At 55.1% G+C, this 26,109-nt stretch overlaps 1 protein-coding gene across 4 annotated transcripts; it reads left to right on the top strand.

Annotated features, from left to right (window-relative positions):
• Positions 1-24,878, top strand: GRAMD1A (GRAM domain containing 1A). Of its 4 annotated transcripts, XM_033128405.1 has the most exons (21): positions 1-116; positions 945-1,263; positions 10,033-10,243; positions 10,331-10,351; positions 10,796-10,880; positions 11,016-11,119; positions 11,206-11,301; positions 12,140-12,220; positions 15,271-15,383; positions 15,554-15,704; positions 16,232-16,430; positions 17,430-17,573; positions 19,145-19,263; positions 19,342-19,484; positions 20,078-20,181; positions 20,265-20,438; positions 20,530-20,617; positions 21,520-21,531; positions 21,858-21,965; positions 22,048-22,168; positions 23,880-24,878. In XM_033128405.1, exons 2-21 carry the CDS (start codon positions 995-997, stop codon positions 23,970-23,972), a joined length of 2,436 nt encoding a protein of 811 aa, XP_032984296.1. In that variant the 5' UTR covers positions 1-116; positions 945-994; the 3' UTR covers positions 23,973-24,878. The 4 variants fall into 4 exon arrangements, with proteins under 4 accessions (XP_032984296.1, XP_032984297.1, XP_032984299.1 ...); XM_033128406.1 differs by lacking the exon at positions 21,520-21,531 and having other exon boundaries at positions 2-116; positions 23,880-24,876; XM_033128408.1 differs by lacking the exons at positions 1-116; positions 945-1,263 and adding an exon at positions 2,858-2,983 and having other exon boundaries at positions 23,880-24,873.
• Positions 24,879-26,109: the final 1,231 nt, after the last annotated feature.

Below are 26,109 nucleotides of genomic sequence, written 5' to 3' on the forward strand. Positions count from 1 at the left end.
AAGGTCATGACTCTCTGGCCCAGGCAGGACTCCTAGGGGGAGGGAAAGGCCTGTTTCTCCTGGCCTTACCCTGGAAGTCCAAACCCTATGAGGACGGAAGGAGGTAGAAGCGTCAGGTAGGAGTATTGGGGTACTTGGGAAGGACCCTGGGGTCCAGGCCTGGCCTATAAGAGTCAGGGTCTTCCCTGAACCAGGGAAAGCTTTCTGTAGTTCCCACAGGCCTCTTTCCCTATTCTCTGGCTGCTGGGTGCCAAAAAGCCCTTGCTGTGAGGATAGACACTGATCTGATCTCCCCAGACCCAGGCGGCCTCCAATATCACAGCCGCAGCCGGAGGAACTGGCCTGGCTTCCTCCCTTCTGAGGAGGCCGCAGCCCAGCCTGGGCCACCCTCCCTTTGTTTGTCTTGGGAGGGGCAATTGCTGAGTTGAGCAAACAGGGAAGGGAAATCCTGGATTCTGCCTCTCTTGATCAGCCGCTACTCAGGCCTGAGGCCTCTGGGGTCCCCTCAGGCCTGGCTCTTTCCTGGCCCTGTGTGTGGAAGGGAGCTGGCTGGCGGGTATAAAGAAAACCCAGGGCTGGGCCTTGGTGAATGCTTAGAAAAAATAAACCCAGGCCCTGAACAGGTTTCATGAACAGACATTCACTGACCCCTTACTGTGTGCCGGGACCCGGGGCTGGGTGTGGCATATGTCAGAGCTCTCTGACACTGCTCAGCCACCCTAGGACGTCAGCATCAGGACCTTCAGCTTCTGAGGAAACTGAAGCTCGGGGTCATGAAGGGAGGATGTTGGCAGAGGTCGGAATCCCACCCTAACCTCTCTGACCCCCAGACGATGCTATGCACCTCAGCTCGGCTCCCTTCTTAGTGGAACAGCATGGGGAGGGTGGGAGGGGCAGGGCTGAGACAGGAGATCTCCCCTTCACCTCTCTTTTTTCTACACCAGAGACTACACAACTGTCCAAGGTCCCCAACTGGGCAAGCAGAGATTTCCCCATGGCCGAGCTCTTGCCCTTGCTGCCTGGGGCACCCCTGCTGACCCAGGGTGGTGCCCAGGACTCACCTGTCCCCCCAGCCGACTGGCAGAGCCAGCAGCTACAGGATAGCAGAGCTGAGGGCCTGGCCTCCGAGCCCTGGAAGCTCCTGGAGATGCCCTCCATTCAGATAATGCCATCCAGTGATGGGGAGTCACCCCACTGCATCCCAACACCCCAGTGCCTGCAGCTGCTGAGGACCCCAGACCTGGAGAGTCTGACCCAGGACAGGTGAGACATGGGCGGAGGGACAGGAAAGGGATTCTCTCTCTCTAGGAACTCGTGCTCCAGAGTGGGTTTCCTGTGGCTGTCACTGTCCAGATGGGGGGCTGAAGGTGAGTTAGCATGTGGCCTTAGCCCCACAGGGGCCTGACTGGAAGTTGTAAAATAGATGCACAAACAAAAAGGCAACTGATAAACCGACTCTGAGCTCAGCAGATCACAACCGACTCTGAGCTCAGCGGATCACTACTTGCTAAGACTGGAGGTGGACACCCTCTTCTACCCACCCAATGTTTTTCAAACTGTGGCCAGTGTTTTTCAAACTGTGGGTCATGACCCCTTTAAGAGCCATGAAACCAATGTAGTGCATTGCAATCAGCCCTTTTTTCTAAATAAAACTAGGATAGAATCGAAAGCAACACAGCATATGAGGCATAGTGAATAAGTGTGGTTTCCTGCAACTTTTGTGACATTGTATATATTTCTAAGTGTGTACTGGAAGCCAATGTAAAAGGTTTTTCCTGCTGCAGCTCACCGGCAAAAAAGTTTAAACAAAACTTCTGCAAAGAAACCCTACCTCTGGCAGAAAGAGACAAAAACTGGGAGGTTCAAGGTGACAGGTGAAAAGAGGAAAGAACTACATTGGTCCTGAAGAGAAATATTCACTGTGGTTTCTTCCAACAATGAACACTGGATAAGAGTTAAAGTTTATGAAGCATAGCTCTGTGTATCAATGTGGAGAAATCTCAGAAATGATGATGGAGAAAGGTTGCATGATAGTACAGTGGGAGCCTAATTGTGTATCTTTTTAAAATACCTTGAACAATAGGACATAGTGTTGGTGGATGTATCCCGATGTTAGAAAACGTTTGGAAAAGTGTACAGGAAGAATATACATCAACTTCGGGGCAGCGGGTACATTGGGGGGCAGAGTCAGAGAAAGCAGGGCTGGGAGTTGGGCCTTTGATTGTAACTGTAATAATTTACTTCTTTGAAAAAACAAAAAAGGATCTGAAACAAAAATGGCAAAATATCCATATCAATTATATACGTGTGGTGGGGACATAGATGACCATTTTTTCCTGTTTGAAATAAATATTTCCTAATTAAAAATTTAAAAGTATTTCAAAAGAAGAAACAGGCAGAGAGAAATACAATGAAAGAGAGCAGTGAGACAGAGGGAGATGGTGGAAGGAGGGACTCTCTGATCTCTGACAGTGAGAGGCAGTCAAGGAAAGAACCGCAGGAAGAGCTTCCAAGTCGAGAGAACAGAACTGGCACGTGCAAAAGCCCCAGGGCAGGAATGTGCCTGGCGTGTTAGAGGAACTGTAGAGAGGCTAGATGGCTGGAGGGAGGGAGCTGGGGCTAGAAAGCAGAGAAGTCAGAGTGGTCCCTTGGGCACCCAGATGAGGGCTTTGCTTTTAGCTGTAGTGAGGTGGAGCCACAGGAGGGCTCAGAGCCCAGAGGCTCCTGACTTGACTCAGGCTCCTTGCGACTGCGTGTAGGAAGGTGACTGTGAGGGCCTGAACAGGATCAGGAGACCAGGGAGGAGGTGGCTATGAGGTCCAAGAGGCTGGGGGTGGGGCAGTGGAGGGGGAGAAGAGTTTAAATTCTGGATAGATTGTGTAGCTGGAGCTCCCAGGGTTTGCCGAGAGATTAGAGTTGGGTGTGAGGGGAAAAGAGGAGTCAGGAAAGACTGAAGTTTGGGACCTGCCATCCATCAAAATAGGTAGGTCAAGTTGGGTTGTTTGGAGGGTGGGGCCAGGGATGGGAATGGGCTTTTTTTCAAGCGTTAGGAACAGCGTATCTTGCAGGCGGTGGGGAGCAAGTCTGTGTGTGGGGATTCCTCTGGCCACCGCCGGTAAGGCGGGATGCACATTCTGTGTTCTCGGGCAGAGTCCAGGACCAACGTACTCAGGCAGCGGGCAGAGATAGGTGCAGGCTTGCGTCCTGCTCTGCAGCCTACCCGCTAGGTGACCTCAGCCAGTCACTTCCCATTTTTGAGGGAGGGCTTCCCCGTCTGTGAAAGGGCTGCTGCGGCCCTTCTGCGCGCTGTCCCATGGGAAAGCCCTTACCACACAGGTAGTGGAATCCCCCAAACTGGGCTGACTTGCCCAAGGTCACAGCACAGATAAGCGCTAGGAAGGCTGGATTCTAACTTGGTCTGGATGACGGGGACTGGGACCGAGAGGGGTCCCCGGAGACCGAGGTGCTGGGATCGGCTGGGGGAGGTTGGAGGCCCAGGGGTCCCGCGCCCCTCCCGCAACTGCGATCCCCCCAGCGCAAGCTGCCTGAACACCTGGGTTTCCCAGCATCTCCATCCATCCACAGCTCCGCCCCGCCTCTCAGATTCCGCCCTGGGAAAGGCGGGGAGCTCCGGGCCGGGTGCATCATTGCCAATGAGGACCCCTTTCCGGGGACGAGGGGTGAGGGTGGTAGCCTGTCCCAATGCAGCTGCCTTGGCGGTGTTTTGTTTTAATCAAGTCGGCTTCTGTATTTCTGTCTCCGTCTGTCTTTATCTTCCTCTCTCCCTCTATCTCCGGCGTCCCAGTCACCCCTCTCGATTTCTCCATCACGCTCTTCCTCCCCCTGCGCCAAGTCCCCTGTCGCTGCTTCTCCATCCGGGCCTCTCACAGTCCCGCGGTCCCTCCTCCGCAGGGACCAGACCCGGGGGTCTCCCTCTCCTCCCAGGCTCCTTCTCCGCCTCCTGCACCTAGGCCCGCCGTCCTCCCCCCCCCGCCCCGCCTGGGTGGGTCCCTCCCCCTCACCCCTCACGGGCGGGGGGCGGTGCTGTGACGCGCGGGGGCGGGGGCAGGAAGAGGGTGCGTGACGCTGCGGCGGCCTCCCGCGGCCTTCGGCGGCTCCGGCCTTTTGTGCCGGCGGCGGGTGGCTGCGTCCGTGGGGCGGCGGCCGCGGAAGGCGCGGCGGGTGCCCTTCGGGGACGCCCAGCTTGGCCCAGCCCCGCTCCGCCGGCCCGGCCCTGCCCTGCGGCTGGGCGCGCCCGCCGCCGCATCCATGTTCGAGTAAGGACCGTGCGGGGGGCGGGGGAGAAGATGGGGGGGCCCGGGCGGCAGTGCGGCTGCTGCCGCGGTCCGGGAGCCCGTGCACGTGGGCCCGGCCGGGGGTGGGGGAGGAGGCCTGGGGGGGTTTCAGGAGTGCAAAAGGGGGCTGAGCGCAGACGCCGGAGAGGCCCCGGCCTGAATGGTCGCTGCCATGGCGCGATGCGCCGGGTTGGCGGGGCTATCACCAGGGCGTCCCGGGCTCATACCGCGGGGAGCGCTGCCTGCGGGGTGGGCCCGCGGCCTGGATCGCCCCTGTCTGGGAGGGGAGGGGAGTGGAAGGGTGGGCGCGACGCTAACCGGGTCTTTGGACTTGGGGTGGAGGCAGGGCGGGCTCACAGGCCGCGGACCCTGGGGCAGGCCCGGGAGCAGCCCCTCGGGGCTGGGCCTCCTCCTACGGTCCTTGTCTGTTGTGAGTCTTGGGGCTACTGGGGGTGGGGGCTTCCGCGTGCCCCGCCGACCGCGTGCCTGACCCCTCTGAAGTTCTCCTGCACCCTGTCTGGGCCCCGTATGTTTCCGATTATGAATTATAGGTGTCTTGGAAGTGTGTATGCGTGTCTGTGTTCCTATGTGCAGGCAGCAGCTGTGATCCTCTTTGGCTGTGTGTGTAATTTACCTCGAATTCCATTGTTACTGTAAGTTCCCTGTGTGTGTCGGATTGTGACTGTAGTATGTGTCTGGGGCTCTGCTTGTGTGACTGCGACCTTCTGTGGTTGTATGTGTATGACGTATCTCATCCCATCAGACCTCTGCTGTCTGATTGGGGCTTTGGAGTGTGTGTACACGTGTCTAGGTCTCCTAGTTTGCAGACAGCTGTGATTCTCCCAGGCTCTGTGTGTGTGTGTGTGTGTGTGTGGTTGCTGCTACAACCCTCTGCCGTCTGACCAACCCTCTGTATGTGCCTACAATTTACCTCTGAAACTATTAGCTCTGTGTGCAAATGTCAGTTACCTGTGCGTCCATGTGTGAGACAGTTGTGCATCTGGGGCCAGGCATGTATGACAGATCCTCTGGGGTTGTGCCTGTAATTTACCTGAGATTCCGTCTTTGTGTGAAAGTTCCTATGTGTGTCCATTTGTGACATTGTTATGTGTGCCTGGGCTTCCAGGTGTGCACCCCAGACCCTTTGGAGCTTTGTGTGTGAAGAGCAGGGAAAAGAGAGACCCTTTGTGCCTCTTAGTGGGCTTGGGACCTTGGGTGTACCCTTGACTCTCTGGAGCAATAATCATAACTGACATTGTTCCCATTATAGTTTATAAAGCATGTGCGATGCATTATTTCAATACCTGGCCGCTCTGTTGTTGAGACGTGTCCATAATCCCTGGGGCTGTGTTATTCTGAGTCCTTCATGGTAGTGTGAGTGTCAGGGTTCTCTGCCTGTGACAGCAGCTAACACCTCCATCCCTTGCCAATTCAAGTAGGCCTTTGCTTTGTCTTCCCCGCCTGATGGTGCACCACATGGGAACTGAGCTGACTCTGTGACTTAACTTCCCTGGGTTGTACATGTGTTAGCTGGGATCTTATGTGACTGTTCTTTCACTGCGTGACTCTCTCTAACTATAGGAATGTTGTTGGTTTTCAGCTCTTCTCTGAGATGTTCCAATGGCTGTATGAATATAATTTATCTGAGACTTTCTGTGGTTTCCTGTGTTTCTGTGACCCTCTGCAGCTGTGTGTGTGTGTTGCGCGCGTGTTCGCGCGCACGCACATGCTATGTGTGTAACTTCTGGGACTTTGTGGCTGTATTATACTTGAAATGCTGCCTGTGTGTATGTAAGTATGCTGGGACAGTGGGTCTATGTGTCACTAACATACCTATGATAGTGCTGGGAGTGGGGGAGGGAGGGGGACTAATTGCAACTGGGGAGAATGAGAGTTTGCCCGTGACACTGGCTGTCAAGTTTCCCTTGTATGCACACATCTGTGTATGCATCTGCCCTTCTTTGGGCTGAGGAAGGCTGGTGGTGAGATATCTGCCTGCAGTGGGCAAAACCCTATTCTCTTCTGAGTCCCCTCCCCCCATAACAGTCCTCCAGACATGTGGGGCTCTTCCCTTCCCTCTGCTTCAGCCTGCTTGGTTGGACAGCTCAGGGCTGGGCCTGCCCTTGGGCACTTCCTCTTCCTCCTGCCAAGGAGCAAGATCTGGGGGTGCGGGCCATGCCCTACTCTGTCTGTGTGTTGTACCTGTCTTTCGATGCCCTCCCCAAGACCTGTGGCTGCGGGAGACTAGCACAAGTGGAGGAAGGGTCTGCAGTTCAGACTAGAGGGGAGAAGATGAGAAGGGAGGAATGTGTCACCCCTTCTTCAGAACTCGCCATAGCTCAGCAGTGCCATCAGGGTGAAGCCCAGACTCCTGACCAGAGCCTGCGGGTGGGCCTGTGCCCTCCTGTCCTCCTCCCTCAGCTCTATGGCCACCACGCTCCTCAGACCTGCCAAGCTCAGCCCTGTTCCTGAACTCGCTGTTCCTGCCCCGAAAACAGCCTTCTTTTGCCCTTTGCCAGACTTGTTCTTTGTCCTTGGGGCTCAGCTCAAGTGTACCCGGTACCCCACCCTCCCATCCACCCACTTGCCCTCCTTTATCACTGTGGTCCTCCTACTTGACATGCTTCAGCCTCCTGAGCCTCCCCCCCCCCACCCCCCCGCCATCTCTGATTCAGGAAGTCTGCAGTGGGTCCCTGAACCTGCGTTTTTCACAACTTCTAGGTGCTACTAGTGCTGTTGGTATGACAAGTGTCAGTGAGATCATCATCCTCGTTTATGTGTTTCCTTGTTGCTAGTCCCTTCCCCAACCAGAATGTCAGGCCCTGAGGACAGGGATTGTACCTGGTTTGCTCGCTTGTGTATGCTTAGTGCCTGGTACAGGGCAGGTGGTCAGTGCGTACTCAGAGAGTGAATGACTGCAGTTTGGGGTCAGTTTGGGCTCCGCGTGCCACGCTCAAGTGTTTGTGCCATACCTGTCAGGGTCAGCATAGCATCTTGGACACAGGTGCGTGAGGGCGGTGGCAGGGCCCTGTACTCCATTTTGGTCTGACAGTCCCAAATGATCACACTAGAGTGCCTTCCCTGTGGTGGGCTGTAGGTATGTATGGCCTCCTCCAGACAACCCTGTGAGGTGGATACTATTGTATCCCCTCTATACTTAAGAAGAAACTGAGGCACAGAGAGGTTCAGACACTTGCCCAAGGTCACACAGGGAAGTAGCCAAACTGAGACCTGGCACAGCCTCAGCCTGTGGAGGGTTGGGCAAGCCGCACAGCTGGTCGAATCCAGGTTCTGTGAGGAGGGCTGGAGGGTCATTCATTCATTCCATCCACAAGAGCAGGTGCTCAAGGAGCACCCACCATGCACCAGGCCTCATTCTAGGAGCAGAACCCCCTTCCCCCTGGAGTGCACCTCCTGTGTGGGAGGATCAGAAACAAGGGAAAATATAGAAGGTTAAGTGGGGGAAGTGCTGAGGAGAGAGATGAAGAGGGATGGGGTCGGGAAATGGGGTGTGTGGTTTAAATTGGTGAGGGAACGTATCTTAAAGAAATGTCCATTGAGAAGCGATCTGAAAGAGGTAAGGGAGCCCTGCAGACATCTGGGAGGACGGGCATTTGGGCAGAGGGAACAATCAAGGAAGGAGCTGGGGGTGATGAGAGGCTCCAGCCCTGGGCTTTTAGCTGGAGTGAGGTGTGCAGCCAGGAGAGAGCGCACCAGGAGGGCCCTAAGCTGACTCAGGTTCACAGGTTCCCTCTGCATGTGGGGGCACAGGGTCGGAGCAGGGAGACCTTGAGAGAAGGTGGCTTCAATAGTCCAGGAGGAGTGGCGGTGGCCCAGGTCACCATTTTTCATTTATTTATTCCACAAATTCGTTTCACAAATGCCTACCTTGGGCCTTGTCCTGAGTAATGCTGGGGACAGCAGTGACCAAGATTTGCCATCAGGGAGCTCACAGACCTGTGGGGAAAAGAGCTGTCATCAGTGACAGCACAGAGTCGTCAGGGCTGGGATGAGGGAAGCACAGGCAGAGTGGTCCGGGCTGGGATGGGAGCTGTGGGGACACACAGAAGGGAGGCAGCATCCAGGAGGAAGGGGGTTTGTCAGCAAGAGTCCTGAAGGTTTTATAAGAGTTCGCTAGTCAAAGGAGAAAGGACAGTCTGGACAGAGGGAACAGTGTGCTAAAGCTTGGAGGCAGGGGAGAAACGTTTGAGGAGACCCAAGTGGTAGAGGGGCTCCCACCTTCTCTCCAGGGGAGATTACGGAGCCCACATTGGAATCTCTCCCTGAATTAAACCAGCTATGTGTCCTTGAGGTTTGGTTGGTTTCGCTGCTTTGAACCTGTTCCTCTGTGAAGCGCGCATGATAACAGTATCAAATGCATAGTTTGTGTGAGGAACCTTACAATTCATCATATGCAGAGCTTGCCACGGTCCTGATAACACAGTGAACAAAAGTGTTCCTTTAAAGTTCCCCAGATTGACTCCACAGCCCTATGACAGTTTGTGTTTATTCAGTCCTCTGAGCGTTGTATGTTCAGGGGCTGTCTCCCAGCAAGAGGCTAATTCCCCAAGGCAGGAACCCCCTGTCTGGTGGTCTCTCTACTCCTAGCTCCAGGCAGGGCGCAGATTATTCAGATTATTCACGTAGTCACCAAGGTGTATTCAGAGTTCACTATGTGCCGGTTACAGTTGGGTGCTGGCAACACAGTGCCAGTCAGGACCTTCTGAAGTTCACAGACTATGAGCACACCAAATAAACCATCAGGATGAGCAGACATAGTATGACTGGGTCTGGGAGCCGGGGGCTACTTCAGGTTGGGCCACCAGGGGAGCAGCATTTGAGTGGAAGAAGACAGAGCCACGTATGCTGGGGCTGTGGAAGGACATTCCAGGCACAGGGAACAGCAGTGCAGAGGCCCTGACTTGGGAATACAATTAGGGAGCTTAATGGACTTAAAGAGGGGCTGGGGGGGCTGGGATGAAGAGAGTGGCAGGGACCACACTAAGGCCTTGGGCGCCATGATAAGGACTTTGCTTTTAGCTGGAGTGAGGTGCAGAATGGGGATGGCTCAACCAGGAAGGTCCTGACCTGCCTTGGGGATTCATAGGCTCCCCTGGCTGCATGGAGGAAGCAAAGTGTGTGTGTGAGGGCGGGGGAGGGCGGGGGTGTGGATGGGCAGGAGACCAGGGAGGACGTACCTGGTATGCAGGAGGCAGAGGGTGGACGCTGGGTCAAAGCAGGGGAGCAGGGGAAGTGGGTAGAAGAGAGATAATGGATATAGATTTTGGAGGTGGACCAGGTGGGATTTGTTAATAGATTAGAAATGAGGGATGAGCAAGAAAGAAAAGACGCTTAGGTGTTGAGCTCAAGTAACTTGAGTGGGAAGTGGCTACTCAGTAAATATTTACTGTATGAATGAATAAGTTAATTCAAAAAATAGCAGGCTTACTGAGAGCTCACGGTATGCCAGGCTCTGTTAGAAGCACTGCACGTGTACTGATTCATTTAACCCTCAAATAACCAGATGAGGACATGTATTTTTCACCCCCTGGATCACAGATGAAGTAACCGAGGGAATGGAGTTTGGGAACCTGCTTTGGGCCACACTTCTAGAAGTGGAGCCGAATGGATGGGTGGGGTCAATATGCTGATGGGTGAGCCTCCCAAAGCAGGCCTGTCCCCACACCCTGGCTTGTTTTCCCCCATAACCCCCTTCTTCTTCTTCCCCAATAATCAGTACCACCCCCCACTCTGGGCGGAGCACGCCAAGCAGCTCCCCATCTCTCCGTAAGCGGCTGCAGCTCTTGCCCCCAAGCCGACCACCGCCTGAGCCAGAACCGAGCACCATGGTGGAGAAGGGGTCAGATAGCTCCTCAGAGAAGGGTGGGGTGTCTGGAACACCCAGTACCCAGAGCCTGGGCAGCCGGAACTTCATCCGCAACAGCAAGGTTGGTGCAAGCCTAGAAGGGTGGGGAGAACGGTGTGAGGCGGAGGGATCCAGGGGCTTGTTCTGACTCCACTTCTCTCTTTTGCAGAAGATGCAGAGCTGGTACAGTGTAAGTATTGGGCAGGGGGGCTTGCCGGAGGGGTGGGGTGGAGGGGACAGCAATTAAGGAGGGCGTGCTAGGGTCAGCAGACCTAGGGTCACCTCCTGTGCTGCTACGTACGTGCTGTGTGACCTTAAGTGAGTTGCTTCCTCTCTCTGGGCCTCTCTTAAGAAATAGTCCCAACATTACAAGGCTGAAGGGAACGTTCGTTAAGAATCAGTGATGGTGGTAGGTACATGACACAGTGCCTGACTTATGTAGAAATCAGTAAATGGGAGCTCTCATCGTGGTTACTCGCGTGTTACCGGCAGTGGAAGCCAGAGTAAGCTAGACTTGAAGCCTCAGAGAGCCTGTCGGGGGGCGGAGGAGACTGAGGGGCTTCTGGGAGCACTGTGAGGCAGAATTAGGGGTGTGACTCCCCATCTGGGTTCTCACCTCCTAAACTTCCCCCAGATGCTGAGCCCCACATACAAACAGCGGAACGAGGACTTCCGGAAACTGTTTAGCAAACTCCCTGAAGCCGAACGCCTCATTGTGGGTGAGTCCCGATGCCCACCCTGTCCTGGACCCGACCCCGAGCTCCCAGCTCTGCCCTCCCAGCCCTCCCCGCCTGGGTGCTGGCCGGGCCAGCCGTGTGACTCGGGTGTCCGCCTGTCTCTCCCCGCCGCCTCAGATTACTCCTGTGCCTTGCAGCGTGAGATCCTCCTCCAGGGCCGTCTCTATCTCTCCGAGAACTGGATCTGCTTTTACAGCAACATCTTCCGTTGGGAGACAACAGTGAGCCGACGCGGGGACATGGGGAGTAGGAGGGGCCCCGGTGCAGGCAGGACCGTAGCCGCTCCTGACCCGCCTGTCCTCCTTAGATTTCCATCCAGTTGAAAGAAGTGACGTGCCTGAAGAAGGAAAAGACGGCTAAGCTCATCCCCAATGCCATCCAGATCTGCACGGAGAGCGAGAAGGTGAGCAAGAGCACCTGCTGACGGGGCCACGTGGTCACCGATCTTCGCCGGCTCCTCTGTCCTCCGCCCACCAAAGCCCTGTTTCTTCTGCTCCCTGAACTGCTCTTAGTCTGTCGCTTTCTCTTTGTTCTTCCTGCCCCTGCCCTGGCCCAGGCTCCCATCATCTCTGACCTGGATCTCTGCACTAACCTCCTCCCTTAGTCCCTGCAGTTTGTCCTCTCACACAGCTGCTCCGAGATAACATTAACAGTAAAATTCTTCCCTCCCATGTATCTGCAACTCAGACGTCCCCTCTGCTTGGAAGCCTTCCCTGGCTCTCCTCATTCTGTCCTCAGGATAGTTGCCTCGTGGTCCCCACAACACTGGCCTAGCCAGGAAGGGAGAAGGGATTGGGGCCACACACACATGCGCACGCGCACACACACACACACACACACGTGTGCGTGACACTTCATAGTAGACTTCCCTTTCTGTTTTATTGGCCAGAAGAAGACCAGTTGACCACCTCTAGTGGGCAAAGGAGACTGGGAAAATGCCCTGGGTTTCTTCCCTCACAGCCTAGTTACTCTGGGCTGACCCCATCTGGAGATGTGCCTGTCTCCCACCCTGAACTGTGAGCTCTGGGAACAGGGACAGGGGTCACCTCCTTATCACGGTGACTCCAGGGTCCAGTGCAGGGCTGGACCCAAGATAAACATTTTGTGGAATGAGTGAAGGGATGAATGAAGGGATACATCAGGATGGAGATCGGGGACAGAGTATGGATGGGGGTGGAGCTCCCCCCCTCTGGCCCTGTCTTTCCCCCACCCCCTTACACCTCTCCCTCTCTCTCCTGCAGCATTTCTTCACCTCCTTTGGGGCCCGGGACCGCTGCTTCCTTCTCATCTTTCGCCTTTGGCAGAATGCGCTGCTTGAAAAGGTGAGCCTGGGTGAGACCTGGCCAAGGGAGTTAGGGGGTGGGCCAGGGGGGAGAGCATGGGGCCAGGGATGCCAGAAGTCAGGGACGAGGACCCTGCAGCTCTTTTCCATGGACACCTGGCTCAGCGTACTGGCTGCTTCCTCCAGAGGCTGCATCCGAGGCCAGCACAAGCTCAGTGCCAGACCGTGCCCACTAGAAATGTGTATCCATGGCCCTTTACTCACCATCTACAAATCAAAAATGCTCTGAAAATGTAGAGGCTTTTTTGTTTTGTGTGTGTGGTAGCAAGTTCTCATCAGAGGTAGCATATTTTTATCGTGTATATCACCACTATCTAATAGAACTTTCTGCTGTGATGGACGTGTTCTGTATCCGTGCTGTCCAGTGCAGTAGCCACTGGCTACACGTGCCTATTGAACTCTGGAAAAGTAGCTAGTGTGACTGAGGATCTGTATTTTTAATTTAATTTTAGTTGACTTCAATGGCCATTCATGCTTCTTGCATAGCCCAGGTCTCTATTGAGTCCAATTAATGTGACTATTCATGTGTTTCAGGACAAAAAGTTATTAACGTGTATGTGTAAATCTTAGGTATAATTGTAATTCAATCTAAAGTTATAGTATCCAATATAGAATATTCCAGTGATTCTCAAACTTTATAGTTTCAGGAACCCTTTACACTCCTTAAAATAATTGTAGACGCCAAAGAGTGTTTTTGTAAGTGGGTTATATCTGTCGGTATTTACCGTATTAGAAATTGAAACTGGGAAAGTTGTAAACACAAGAATACACAAGCACACGTTGCAGCTTTGCCTGTTCATAGAGCCCCTGGAAAACTCCACTGCATGCTCATGAGTGATAACAGTGAAAAGGGCAAGTAACACCTTATACTACTAGTAACACTTATCATACTTAGGAAAATAGTTTTTGCCTCATGGACCTCATGAAAGGGTCTATGGGACCCCGAGAAATCCTTGGACCACCCCGAGAACCTCTGGTGTACACTGCACTGGATACTGCATACAAGACATTTATTATTATTGGTGCTGTATTGTAGAATATGGTATTAGCACTGTGTTGTTTTTCTTAAGTCCCACATCTCAATTTGAATCATGTCTTGCCCCAAGGGTTTTGAGGAAGGGATTCTATTTTAGATTTTTACTTAACCACAATCTGATAGTCTATTGAATGCCAGTCCTGAGTGGGCTCTCCTGGGATGCCCACTATGGTTGCATGGTTTTACGTAGGATGCATTCGGCTACAAAAGACTGAAAACCCAGCCAAACAATGGTTTAAGCAAATAGATAATTGAATTATTTCGTAAAGTATTAATAATAGCTAACACTTATGGTGCTGCTGGGTGCCAGGCACTGATCTGAGCATTACGTGAATTAACTCATTTAATCTTCACAACCGCTCTACGAGGCAATATGTTTATTATTTTTATTTCGCTAATGAGGCATGGAGGGTAGACTTGTCCCCGGTCACATGGGCTTTGATGTGGCTGAGCTGGGCTTCTGACCCGTTGCAGTCAGGTTCTGGAGTCCCTTCGACCTCTGCGTCACACTGACGCTCATGTAATGAGAGGTCTGGAGGCAGGTGGTCCAGGTTGGGTTTGAAGGCTCCCCTATGTCCTCAAGGACTCAGACTCTTGTCCCTTTTTGCACGGGGTCATCCCTCTGCATGTTGATGTTTTGTGCACATGCGTGTTGCCTTGTGGTTACAAGATGGCTGCTATAGCTCCAGGTGTCATACCCTCACATAAGTCTCCCGAACATGAAGGAGGAAAGGTACGGATAGAAAGTGGACTTCCCTTTATCAGGGAAGAAAAGCCTTCTTTAGCAGACTTCTCTTTGCATTTCTTTGGCTAGTACTCAGTCACATGACTACCTTGGTTGCAAAGAAAGCTGGGTATGTGGCACAGGAAAGATGAATCTGTGTAAACCAATCATAATTCATCCCTGCGGCTGGAGAAGATTTTTACCCCCAGATGAGGGTTCTGCTGGCAGGGAGGGAAGGTGGCTGGATGTCGGGTAGGCATGGCACAGTGTCTGCTGCTGATGGTCTGTAGTACTGCACAAGGCCCAAACCCGCTCTTCTAGCAGGGCTGCTGTGCTCACATCCTGTCCTCTCAGGGGCAGTGCCAGCTATGGCCATTGGGGGCGAGAGTGCTGGAGCAGGAGCCTGAGAGAGGGAACAGTGCTGCGTCCAAGTCTGCAAGGAGCGTGAGCGCAGAGGAGTGTTCAAAGCTCAGGCCCTGAAGCCAGATTGCCAGGGTTTGAATTCCAGCCCCATCACTGAGGAGCTGAGTGACCTGGGGCAAGTCATTGGACCCTATTGGTCAGGTGGGGACTGTCCCTACTTCACAGCAGCCAGAGCTGGGCCGAGAGTAAGTGCTCAGCTATTCTGTGAGGCAGGGTTGCCCAGTGGTTAGCTTTAGGTGCTCTCCCAGCCCCTGGGTTCATGTCTCAGCACTGCGACTTGGGCACCTCTCTGTCAGTGTCATTGTCTTCAAATGATGACATTAGCCCTGACTTGACAGAATTTTTTTTGAAGACTCAGTGAGTTAGCTCGTGTGCAAGGGTTAGAAGAATGCCTGGTACATGGTAACGTTATTACTGTTGTGGTTATTATTTCATCCTTGTCATTCAGCCCTTCTGGCCGTGGGTAGCTAAAAGCCCAGGGCTCCTGAGAACTCTTGGGAAATAGTGGGGGACGGGATGGGGTGTGGCAGCAGAGCTTCTGGGGGCTGGTTTGAATCCCTGAGTTGCCTCTTGTCACCTGTGTGACCTCCCCATCCAGGGCCTCATATTCTCTTCTGTAAAATTGGGACCATAAACCTGCAACTGTGGGAGTACTGTGAGGATCTGAGGGGAAAGTCCTGAGCTCCTTCCCACTGGGCTGTGATGGGATGTGACATTTGGGACGGAGACCATGCTGCCCCCGTGTGGACACTGGGGGAACTGTTGAGGCTGAGGGCTGGTGGGGATGGGGTGGGAAGGGTTCTGGCCCTGGTGAGCTGGAGGCCAACCCCACGTCCTGCCTGCCCAGACGCTGAGTCCCCGTGAGCTCTGGCACCTGGTACATCAGTGCTACGGCTCAGAGCTGGGCCTTACCAGTGAGGACGAGGACTATGTCTGCCCCTTGCAGCTGAACGGTCTGGGGTGAGTCGGAGGTTGGCGGCTGGTTCCTGGGTTGGGGGAGACAGGAGGGGCTGTTTGCAGAGCTCTTGGACTCCTGGGTGGACTGAGGTTGGTGAACAAAGTCTGGGAGACCAGGAGGGTGTGTGGGGTCTCCAGGATACAGCGGTCCCATACCCTGTCTTTGCCCGTAGGAGCCCCAAGGACGTGGGAGATGTGATTGCCCTGAGTGACATCACCCCCTCGGGGGCAGCTGACCGCAGCCAGGAGCCCAGCCCAGTGGGTTCACGCCGTGGCCACATCACCCCCAACCTTTCCCGGGCCAGCAGCGATGCAGACCACGGGGTGAGCAGGAAGGTGGAAGAGAGAGGAGGTTCTGAGGGGAAGAGACCGAGGAAGGCTGGGGGTGGTATCGGGGAGAGGGACTGATGGACAGGTTGGGGGGACAAGGGGGGATGAGAAAGGTGGATGGAGGGATAGGACGGAGCTGGGAAGTTGGGCAAGGAAAATAGGGAACAAGAGAGACAGGCAAAGAGGAGATAGAAAGAATGAGAGCCAGAAGAGGCAAGAGATGGGGGGATGGATGAGGAGGAGACAGGCCAGGCATGGGTAGGACAGACAGATGGACAGGACGGGTGTAAGAAACCTTATGGCCCAGGTATCCAAGACAGTCCTGGAAGGGCTGAGAGAAGCCCTTGTCTGGGCAGCCCCAGGGCCCCTAGTACCTCAGCTGTGGACCCTGCATACCCACATGACCTCCCAGCATTGGTTTTCTTACAGTCTCAAATCCTTGTGGCCACAGTGGGGGCCCCCAGGGGGCCCTCAGGCTGGGATGGAGGTGGGACAAGGTTGGATTAAGCCGTTCTCTGCAGGCAGAGGAGGAGAAGGAGGAGCAGACAGACAACCAGCTGGATGCCTCCTCCAGCCAGGCGGTGACTGCGGTGGCTGAACCTCTGAGTACAGAGCCCACGCCATCTGATGGGCCCACTTCCCTGGGCCCCTTGGACTTGCTGCCCAGTGAGGAGCTATTGACGGACACAAGTAACTCTTCCTCATCCACGGGGGAGGAAGGTGAGGCGGGTGGCTCCAGTCATTTGCTTCGGTTGCACATGACAAACCTTATTCAGACTGGCTTAAATCAGGGATTTACTGGCTCACTGGGCTAAAAAATCTAGGGGGTGGGCAGGTTAAACATTCACATGGTGCTGTTAGACATCTGTCTTTAGCTCTTCTTTAAAGGTAGCAGGGCAGGGTGGGGGCGAGCACAGACTCTGCAGCCAGATCAGCAGGGTTCAAATCCTGGCCACAGTGATTCCTCGCTGTGTAACCTGGGCAAATTATTCAACCTCTGGGAGCCTCATGTCCCTCATCTGAAAAATAGGGTTAGCAATCGTACTCACCTCATAGGGTTGTTGTTAAGCATTAAATGAGTTAATATATATATATAAAGTTCTGGGGCCAGTTAGTAAAGGTTGGCTGTTGTTTTCGTTATCATCATCATCTCCATTTCTCTGTGCCAATTTCATTCTCAGCTAGCTTCCCCTTTTGTTGGGGCAGAGAGCCCCCACCCTGCCCTAGACAAGCTTAGCAGAGAGAAAACATGCTTTTCCCTGTGGCTGCACCAAAAGCTCTAGGGTTGGCTCTGATTGGAGAACAAGCCAACTCCTGAACCAGTCACTGGCTGCCTTGCCTGGCCTAGATCACATGTATATCCCAGAACCAATTATTGGGCAAGAGTCATCGGCTGAGGAGCCTAGCAGCCTGTGCCCACCCTGTGATCGCTGGGACTGCAGTTGGCTGGGCCTACGTGTGTGCTCTATCCTGAGCTGATCGTGGTGGCTTTGATTGTCTGGGCCTGGGGCACATGCCACCCTGAAGCCACCCCAGTGGCAGAGGGGGCCGAGTAGTGCGCTGTGTCAGTGTCCACTCCAGTCTAGGGGGATAGGTCCGCCCATCCACCCCACAAGTCTGGGAATGGGGAGGAGCTGTCACCCAGAGGGAAACCGAGGAACCGATCTGAGGAGGGACAAGTGCAGGTGGCCTCATCTGCTGCCCCTCTCTGTCGCCCAGCGGACCTGGCCGCACTGCTTCCCGACCTCTCCGGCCGTCTCCTCATCAACTCCGTCTTCCACGTGGGTGCCGAGCGACTCCAACAAATGCTCTTTTCAGACTCGCCGTTCCTGCAGGGCTTCCTGGAGCAGTGCAAGTTCACAGGTCAGGGACTGAGGTTCCCCAGGCACTGGGTGGGGGTGGGGGTGGGAGGCAGACAGGCAGTGCTGTGCACATTAAGTGTGGCTGGACGTGGGCTTAAAAGCAGCATCTATGAGACCAGAGTGCTCCGTCTCTTATGAGCTGAGTGGCCTTGGGCAGGGGTCCAGCCTCTTTTAATGTTTCTTCTTTTGCATGGCGGGGGTGTGATAATAGTACCTGCCTTGTCAGTGTCTCAGGAGAACAAAATGAGTTAATACTAGAAGAGTGCCCAGAACAGCAGCATACAGTAAGCAAGTCATAAATACAAGTTAATCATCACACATGTAGTGCCCGCTCTGTCCTGCCCGTACAGAGCCCAGGACAGATAGTCCCCAGAATCTAGTGAGCACGAGGGTAGGTTCTCACACAAACAAGTGAGTGTCACAGGGGTAGCTGTGATCTGAGACGTATCAGATCAGGAAAGGCTGCTGGAAGGATGTGAAATTAAAACGAAGGCCTGCAGGAGGAACTTTTCCAGGGAAAGGGGAGAAGGTGTGTGTGTCTGTGTGGGCGGGGGGGTGTGGAATCCCAGGAGGGCAGCACGGTACCTGCATAGGCCCTGAGGCTGGAGGCAGGCACTGTGAGAAATCCCTTGAGGTTGGGCCTCTGCAGCCAGGTGTGGAGAGAGGACGCCACAGCACCAGGTGAGGCAGAGGGGTTGACGGGGGTCCAGCAGAGGCGCTCAGGAGGCTGCAAAAGAGATTCAGGTAGGGAAGTGGCTAGTCAGATGGTAGTATTTTTGTTTCTTTTTTCTATATTAATGAAAATGAACCTTCAGAATGAGTAAGATTGTGCCTTATGTTGGGGGCCTACAAGTCCCCCCAAACTATGCTTACATCCTGGAGAGGCTAGCACATCAGACGGAGGAACTCAGACTGTATGAGGGCATTGGGGAGCCATGGAGTATTCTAGGCAGATAAAGGGCAGGGTCTGGCTAGCCTTGAGGAAGCTATCCGTGGACCAGAGGTGGAGATTGAGACCAGGAGCTGGGGGAGATTGGCGAGGGCCCTGGGCAGGCAAGGACTGCCTGAACCAGGAGCGCTGCTTAGGAGGTGGAGTGAACAGATGGGGGAGGGCGGGAGTGTCCAGGCCTGGGGCTCAAGGGGGAGCCTGGAGGACAGTGGGGCCACCCCTGAGATGAGGCCCCGAGAGGAGGGGCAGGTTTGAGGAGATGCGGAGGCCGTTGAGCTCAGTGGGTATGAGAGGTCCAGGGGACTTCCTGGGGAAGGTGCTCAGGAGGTCGCAGGAAACCTAGGTCTGAGGCTCAGAGGGAACAAGCTGCAGAAGTGGATGCGATGGCCCCAGGAGGGGCAAGAAGTATAGGAAGGGGACAGGTCCTGGCTCTGGAGTATCGTCAGCATCTAAAATTTTAGGTGTCCAGAGGAAGGTGGGGCAGACACCAAGATGGGAACATGGAGACAGGGTGGGTTAGGGGGCAAGTTCCCAGAGAACGGGAGCCTTCCAAAGAGGCTGAGTCCCACGGCCTGTGTGCAAAGCGCTAGAGAATGGTCTCATTCTGCTTGTCTTTTCCCCAGATGTGTCCTTGAGCCCCTGGAGTGGGGACAGCAAGTGCCATCAGCGCCGAGTGCTGACCTACACCATTCCCATCAGCAATCCGCTGGGCCCCAAGAGCGCCTCCGTGGTAGAGACGCAGGTAGGCCAGGCAGGGTGGCCTGCCGGGTGGGGCAGCCAGGTGGGGCGGCCCTGACTCCCTCCTCCCTTGTCCCTGCAGACACTGTTCCGGCGCAGCCCCCAGGCAGGCGGGTGTGTCGTGGACTCGGAAGTCCTGACACAGGGCATCCCTTACCAGGACTACTTCTACACCGCCCACCGCTACTGCATCCTGGGCCTTGCCCGGAACAAGGCCCGTCTCCGGTGAGCACTTGACGCCTTGGTGATCCCAGGGCCCCCATCCCATGCTCCCCAGCCCAAGTTAGCAGCAGAATGTTGGGTGCCACCCTGGCAGGCGAGCAGAAGTTTGGGTCCCTGAGGGATCAGGAACACTCAGAGGTGTGTGGCCAGAGCCTCCAGAAGGTCGGGGGTGACATTGACTGGCGGGGGCAGACGGGGAGGAGTAGGTTTGGGGGAAGATGAGGAGCTCAGCTGGAGATGTGTGTGGCTGCCTCTTAGACCTCCGTATGGAGTTGGGCGCAGCAGCAAGATGAAAGGGGTTCCGGCCCCAGGTGTGACTAAGCCACCAGTTTGTGTGGGCAGTGCCCAGGCAGCACTTAACGGCTGGGTAGTGGCCAAGGTAGTGGGTGTGGACACAGAGGGACTGTGGGCTGACTGGCTGGCACTTGGGGTGAGTGGGGATCGTAGAGTAGTCATGGGTGGGTGGGGAGAGTGCATCTGTTCTGTGTGTGGGTGACACAGGGCCCTCTCTGAATTAGGGGAAAGAAAGCACCCCTGGGAATGGGGCGGGGCTGGAGTCAGACCCTGACCCCCTCCCTCTTTTCCCCCAACCCCAGAGTGTCCTCTGAGATCCGCTACCGGAAGCAGCCCTGGAGCCTCGTGAAGTCTCTCATTGAGAAGAACTCGTGGAGTGGCATTGAAGATTACTTCCACCACCTGGGTAGGGGACTGAGTGAGGCCAGGGTGGGCTGGGGTTGTGGCCTGGTGGGCGCAGACATACAGAGCCCTCTCTTGTGTCCGCAGAGCGAGAGCTCGCCAAGGCCGAGAAGCTGTCCCTGGAGGAAGGCGGGAAGGATGCCCGGGGACTGCTGTCAGGCCTTCGGAGGCGGAAGCGGCCCCTGAGCTGGAGGGGTCACGGTGACGGGCCCCAGCACCCAGACCCTGACCCCTGTGTCCGGGCTGGCATGCATACGTCGGGTGCGTCTGTCAGGCTTGCGCAGAGCAAGCAGAGGAGCAGGGCCCGGTGGAGTGGGCTGGATGGGTCTGACTCCGAGTTGCTCTGCTGCAGGCTCCCTCAGCTCCCACTTCTCAGAACCGGCCGTGGACCAGGGCCCCGGGGCAGGCATCCCCAGCGCTCTGGTGCTCATCAGCATTGTGTGAGTAAGAGGGCCAGGCTTCGGGATCAGACAGGCCTGCATCTGCATCTTGGCTGTGTGACCTCGCGCGAGTCCTTGGCCTCTCTGGGCCTCTGCTTAAGTGGGAGTGTGGGCTTACGTCCCAGCAAGGCTTAAAGGAGCCGATGTTTGCGATGTTCCCAGCAGAGCTCCGTGCACAGTGTACTGCTCAGTTCATGGTGGAGAAGTCTTCCTGCTGGGAGAGGGATGCCCTGGGGCTCTGGGAGGTTAGAGGGGCCTGACCTTGCCCCGGGGCAGGGAGGGCTTTCTGGAGGAGCAGACACCCAAAGGAGGCAAAAGTAGGTGAACCGGGAGAGGTATGTAAAAGAAGCGATTTCACTTAGACATTTCATTAATGCTTTCGGTGCCTGTCCCTAAGCGGGGTGATGTGGGGCCACAGTGGTGACAGACAGCTCTGTGGGAGACAGACTGACACCGATTGGAATGACAGCGGTTGTGATGGGGGAAACACAGGCAGAGGGGACAGGGCCTGGATAGGGAAGCCATGGGAGGCCACCAAAGGCTTCCTCCAGGTGGGACAGTGGGGCAGTCACGGAAGGCTTCCAGGGAAAGCAGAGGCCTCCTGAGCTGAGACACCTGAGGGTTAGGCAAGGAGACCCACCTGTGCAAAGGCTTGGCGGTGTGAAGGGGCAGGACGCTCTGAGGGTATGGAAGTGAGATCCGTGCTTCCAGCAGACCCTGGGAGGTGTGAGTCAGATCAGCCATACACTCAGCCTCTGTGGTCCAGCCTCAGTTTCCCGACAGCAGCTGTCCAGTGAGAGGCTGTGTGGCGTGCTCTGCTGGGAGCCGGGGTTGAGGGCTGGGGTGGCTAGGACGGGCTGGGTAGCTCTCATTTCTTTGTCTTCTCCTCACTGCCTACTCAGGATCTGTGTGAGGTAGGGTCCTGCATCCTGTACCTCCCTTTACCTCCTGTCTCACCCCTGGCTGCAGCCCCTTCTCTACTCCCTGCCCTCGGCTCTCCCAGTAAGGTTGTCTGGCGTAGTGGTTAAGGGCGTGGGTATCAGACAAGCCGGGGTTTGAACCCCAACGTTGCTGCTCATGGACTGTGTGACCCTATGCATGTCTCTCCCCTTCTCTGAGTCTTAGCTTCTTCCTCTGAAGAAGAGGTAATCGTAGGTGTCCCGTCAAGGTGTGGCTGTGTGTGTGCCTGACTGGTGGCAGCATCACAGCCCAACTCCTGACCTCTGACCCCTGCCCCCAGCCTCATCATCCTTATCGCCCTCAACGTCCTCCTCTTTTACCGCCTCTGGTCCCTGGAGCGGACGGCCCACACGTTCGAGTCCTGGCACAGTCTGGCCCTGACCAAGGGGTGAGTGGGTGCCCTGAGGGGGCCGGGAGTTGGGCAGGTCGGGGGAGGCCAAGGCTACACTGTGGCCCTGCATCCCCCACAGCAAGTTCCCCCAGACGGCCGCCGAGTGGGCCGAGATCCTGGCCCTGCAGAAGCAGTTCCACAGCGTCGAGGTGCACAAGTGGAGACAGATCCTGCGGGCGTCTGTGGAGCTCCTGGACGAGGTGCGGCCCTGGGGCGGCGGGGCCTGCATCCAAACTGCAAGACGGGGCAGAAGCCTCTGGGCCTCAGACAGGCCTGGGTTTGAACCCTGACTTTGCTGTTAGGGTTCAAATGGGAAAGCCATTCATAGTCCCCACCTCCTAGGGTTGCTGGAAAAATCAGAACGGAGGATAGAATTTATTGGCTCTTATCCTAGGGGAAAAGTCCAGGGGTGTCTGACTTAAGGCATAGCTGGATCTAGCCACTCATTGGTAGTAAGAATTGGTCTCTGGTACCATCTCTTGACCCTGCCATCCCCAGCTTTGGCTTAATTTTGGGGCATCCTTTCCCGCAGGATGACCAAGGTGGTACCTGCAGCTCTAGGCTGGCATCCAGACGAAAGGGCTCACTCTTATAGCTACTGAAGTCAGTGCCCATCCCTGAACCAGGTTCCTGAGCCTCTGCCCTGTTTGGGGTGACTAAGGGTTCATATAAGGGTGGGAGATAGGTTCTCCAAAGGGTATTGGGGTCTCATCTCCAGAAGGATTTGCCCCAGACACCCCTGTAGTTCAGAGGCAGCATCTATTCTAACGGCCACGTTCAAGTTTCTGGCGCCTGACCTTGTGCAAATGACTTGGGGCCTTGACTTCCTTCTCTGTAAACGGGGTAGTGATTGACAGTACCTCAAAGACTATTGTGAGGATTAATGGAGTTCGCATTGGAACAGTGCCAAGCTCATAGTAAACACTGTGTATGTTTTTGCTGGTAGTAGAGTGAGCCCAGTGCCAGGCACAAAGCAGGTGCTCAATCAATGTGGTGGGTCAACACAAAGGTCAGATGCTGGGGTAAGTGCTTATGGTGGGGAGCAGGTGTGAGAAGCTGGGGAGCAGCTGGCATTGGCTGGGCACCCAAGCATATCAGAGCCCAAGGTGATGGGTGACAGTGAAAATCGTGTCTCGTCACTATGGGCCATAATGCTGAGGGTCACCTTTGGGGCCTTATTGTACCCTGAAATGTTTGGATGGAGACATTTATGCCGGGAAGAGCTGTGCAGGGCAATGTGGAAGGGTATTGAGGCTGGGACCCCATTGCTCAGAGCGAGGGAGGGCAGGGCTTCCCCATCCTGAGTTAAATTCTTGTTTTTTCCCTCTCAAATTGCCATGGGCACAGAATTGACTTCTCAAATGACTGCTAATAGCAGATACCGATTGAGCAGGGCTGTTCTCAGTACTAAAATGACCAACTGCTTTGCATCTCATGGCCAGCCTATGAGGGGGATAGATACTCTTGTTGTCCCCCCATCTAACACAGGGGTGCTGAGCTATGAGGCGTTCAGACTTGCCCAAGGTTGTACAGCAGGGAGTAAGAATAGCCAATATGCATTGAGCACCTCCTGTGTGCCAGGTCCTGGGTGGTCACCATTAGATCTTTGAAACAACCTGGTGAAGCAGGTATGTTACTGACCCATCTTTCAGCTGAGGCACCCGGGACAGGTAAGGGACTTGCCCAAGGTTACCCAGTAAGTAGCAGAGCTGGGACTTGAGCCCAGCCATCTGGGCCCCTTTAATCTGCTGCCTGTGAGACGTTATACGGGGTCCAGTATGTCTCTGCTCTTGTGACTTTGGCAGGGGACATGGCCTCTCTGGACCTTCCCCAGTTTCTCACCTGCAGGATTGGTGGGGCGACATCACCCCGCCCCGCGCTCACCCCCCACCCTGCCCACCTCTCCCTCAGATGAAGTTCTCGCTGGAGAAGCTGCATCAAGGTATCGCTGTCTCAGACCCTCCCTCCGACTCCCGGCCACGGCCCGATGACAGCTTTTCCTGAGGACGCCAGGCCACATAGCCGACCCCCCAAATGGACAGACGGACACAGAGCCTCGGTCGCCACTGCTGGCACGGTGTGAGCGCCGGGAGCTTCCTGCCCACCCCTCCCAGTGGCCCAGCCAGGGGCCACGCAGACATGGGGACCACAGAACCGAGATGCACTTTAGACCAGCGTGTGCGAGTCCAGCTGCCATTGCCTGCCCAGCCAGGGAGCTGGCCTGGCCTTCAGCAGGCCTCCTGCTAACTTATTTTGCCGGGCTGGGGTTGTGGGGGGCGCCTCCCGGGGTGCACGATTTCCTCAGCTCTGGGTTTAATGTATTATATTTATTTGGGGCTGACAGAGCCCCAATAAAGGGTTGGAAATGGCTGTGGCTGTGCCTCTGGGGCCCTGAGAGCAGATGGCCCCCTGTTGGCACCCAGATCCCACTGCAGGGGATGCGGGGGGTCTGTCCGTTTTCTGGGGCCATAGTCACTGATGTCACGTGAAATTCCCCAGCATCTTGCACAAGCTTTGCATCATCAGGGTCCAGTGCAGGGGCTCCTAGGATACACACTAGTGCCCTGTGGCCTGCGTTTACGTCCTTCCTCTGATACTTAGCAGGCATATAATCTGGGGCTGTCATTTTCTCCCAGCTTCAGTTTCCTCTTCTGTTCAGCGAGCATAAGAATAGCACCAGTATCCCAGGGTTGTTAGAAGTGAGTCGTTCTCAAACTTTAGCTGCATCAGAATCTACCAAAGGTTTGTTAAAAGGCAGACCGCCAGATCTACCTGTAGAGTTTCTGACTCAGCAGGTCTGGGATGGGCTGACAGCCTGCATTTCTCACAAGTTCTTAGGTGGTGCTGACGATACTTGTCCAGACCCCACTTTGAGAACCTCTTTGTGAGGATGCAAGGAGTATAACAGAGCGCGACACAGAATAAATATTCAATAATGTTACTCTTAATGCATAAAAATTGAGTGGAGACTAGTAACTTTGTAGTGAGCACCAAGTACGTAGCAGGCTAAGGTGCCATGGTCTGATATTCATTTAATTCTCACAGTGGCTCCATGAGATGGAGACAATAGTACATGCCTGAGGCCCCTCAGCAGGGAGGCAAGGGCTATAGGCCTGGCCCCTGGTGGCTCTATATTTAGATGCAAGGTCCTAACCCCTTCAGGACCCCACAACGGCCCATTCGGGTTGAGGCCGTCTGGACCCGTGTTACTGATGAGGAAATAGGCTTAGACATGAAGTCTCTGGTCTGGGTAGAACCTAGATCTGTCCACTCAAACTCTGTGCTGGTTCCAGAGTGAGTGAGGGATAGAGACTTTCTATATGTCACAGGCTGTAAGAATCTTTGTAGTTGATGGCTTGGGGCAGAGGACTGGACGAGAGGTTGGATAAAGGCAGGATGGACCACAGGTGGTGAAGAGCAGAGCCAGCCTCTCCAATCCTGTAGCTGTGTGGTCATGGCAAATTACTCACCCTGAGCCTCAGTTTCCCATACCTGTAAAGTAGGCATAATGGTGATACTTACCTTGTAGGGAGAATTAGGTGAGGCAATGTGAGTAAAGTGCATAGAGCAGCACCAAGTCCATAGCAGGTGCTCAGGGAACATCAGCTTGTGGGGGTGTCAGGAGGTACCCCTGCCTGGTGCCAGAGGCCTGTCCCCATTGTGCTTCTGTCTGCCACCCCTGCCAGAGGGAGGGCTCAGAACAGCAAGAAAGTTATTTTCTGCACAGGAATTTCACAGCCCAGGAGGTGCTGGCACAGAGGCTCAGACCACAATGGTGTCTGGTATCCCTGGCTTCCTCTATCTCTCTGCCCTAGGCCTGCCCCACCCTCTGGTTCCTCTTGCCTGGCAAGGCTAGGCCAGGGGGATTCTGGAACTTCACCCAGACCTGGTGGCCAGGACCTGAACAGCAATGCCTGCCGGAGGTCTGACAGCCCAGAGCCCCCACCCCCATCCTCTCCATTTGGCAAAACCTACTGATAAGACAGGCCACCCGCCATCACAGGATAGGATTTCACCTGAGGCCAGGGGTATGACCCTAGGCAAGGGAGTGACTCGGCCTCAGTTTTCCTATTCTGTGAAATGGGGATAATAGAACTTGCTGCAACTGTTTAGGGAGGTAGACGTGGATTCAGCATATCAC

Source organism: Rhinolophus ferrumequinum, chromosome 15 (genome assembly GCF_004115265.2).
Source record: "Rhinolophus ferrumequinum isolate MPI-CBG mRhiFer1 chromosome 15, mRhiFer1_v1.p, whole genome shotgun sequence".
Classification (NCBI taxonomy): Eukaryota; Metazoa; Chordata; class Mammalia; order Chiroptera; family Rhinolophidae; genus Rhinolophus; species Rhinolophus ferrumequinum.

Excerpts from the sequence above, each read along its gene's own strand:
- GRAMD1A (XM_033128405.1), top strand. The coding sequence starts at position 995 with ATGGCCGAGCTCTTGCCCTTGCTGCCTGGGGCACCCCTGCTGACCCAG. Across the intron at positions 11,120-11,205 it reads TCTTCCGTTGGGAGACAACA|ATTTCCATCCAGTTGAAAGA; the intron begins GTGAGCCGACGC and ends TGTCCTCCTTAG. Across the intron at positions 20,182-20,264 it reads AGATTACTTCCACCACCTGG|AGCGAGAGCTCGCCAAGGCC; the intron begins GTAGGGGACTGA and ends TTGTGTCCGCAG.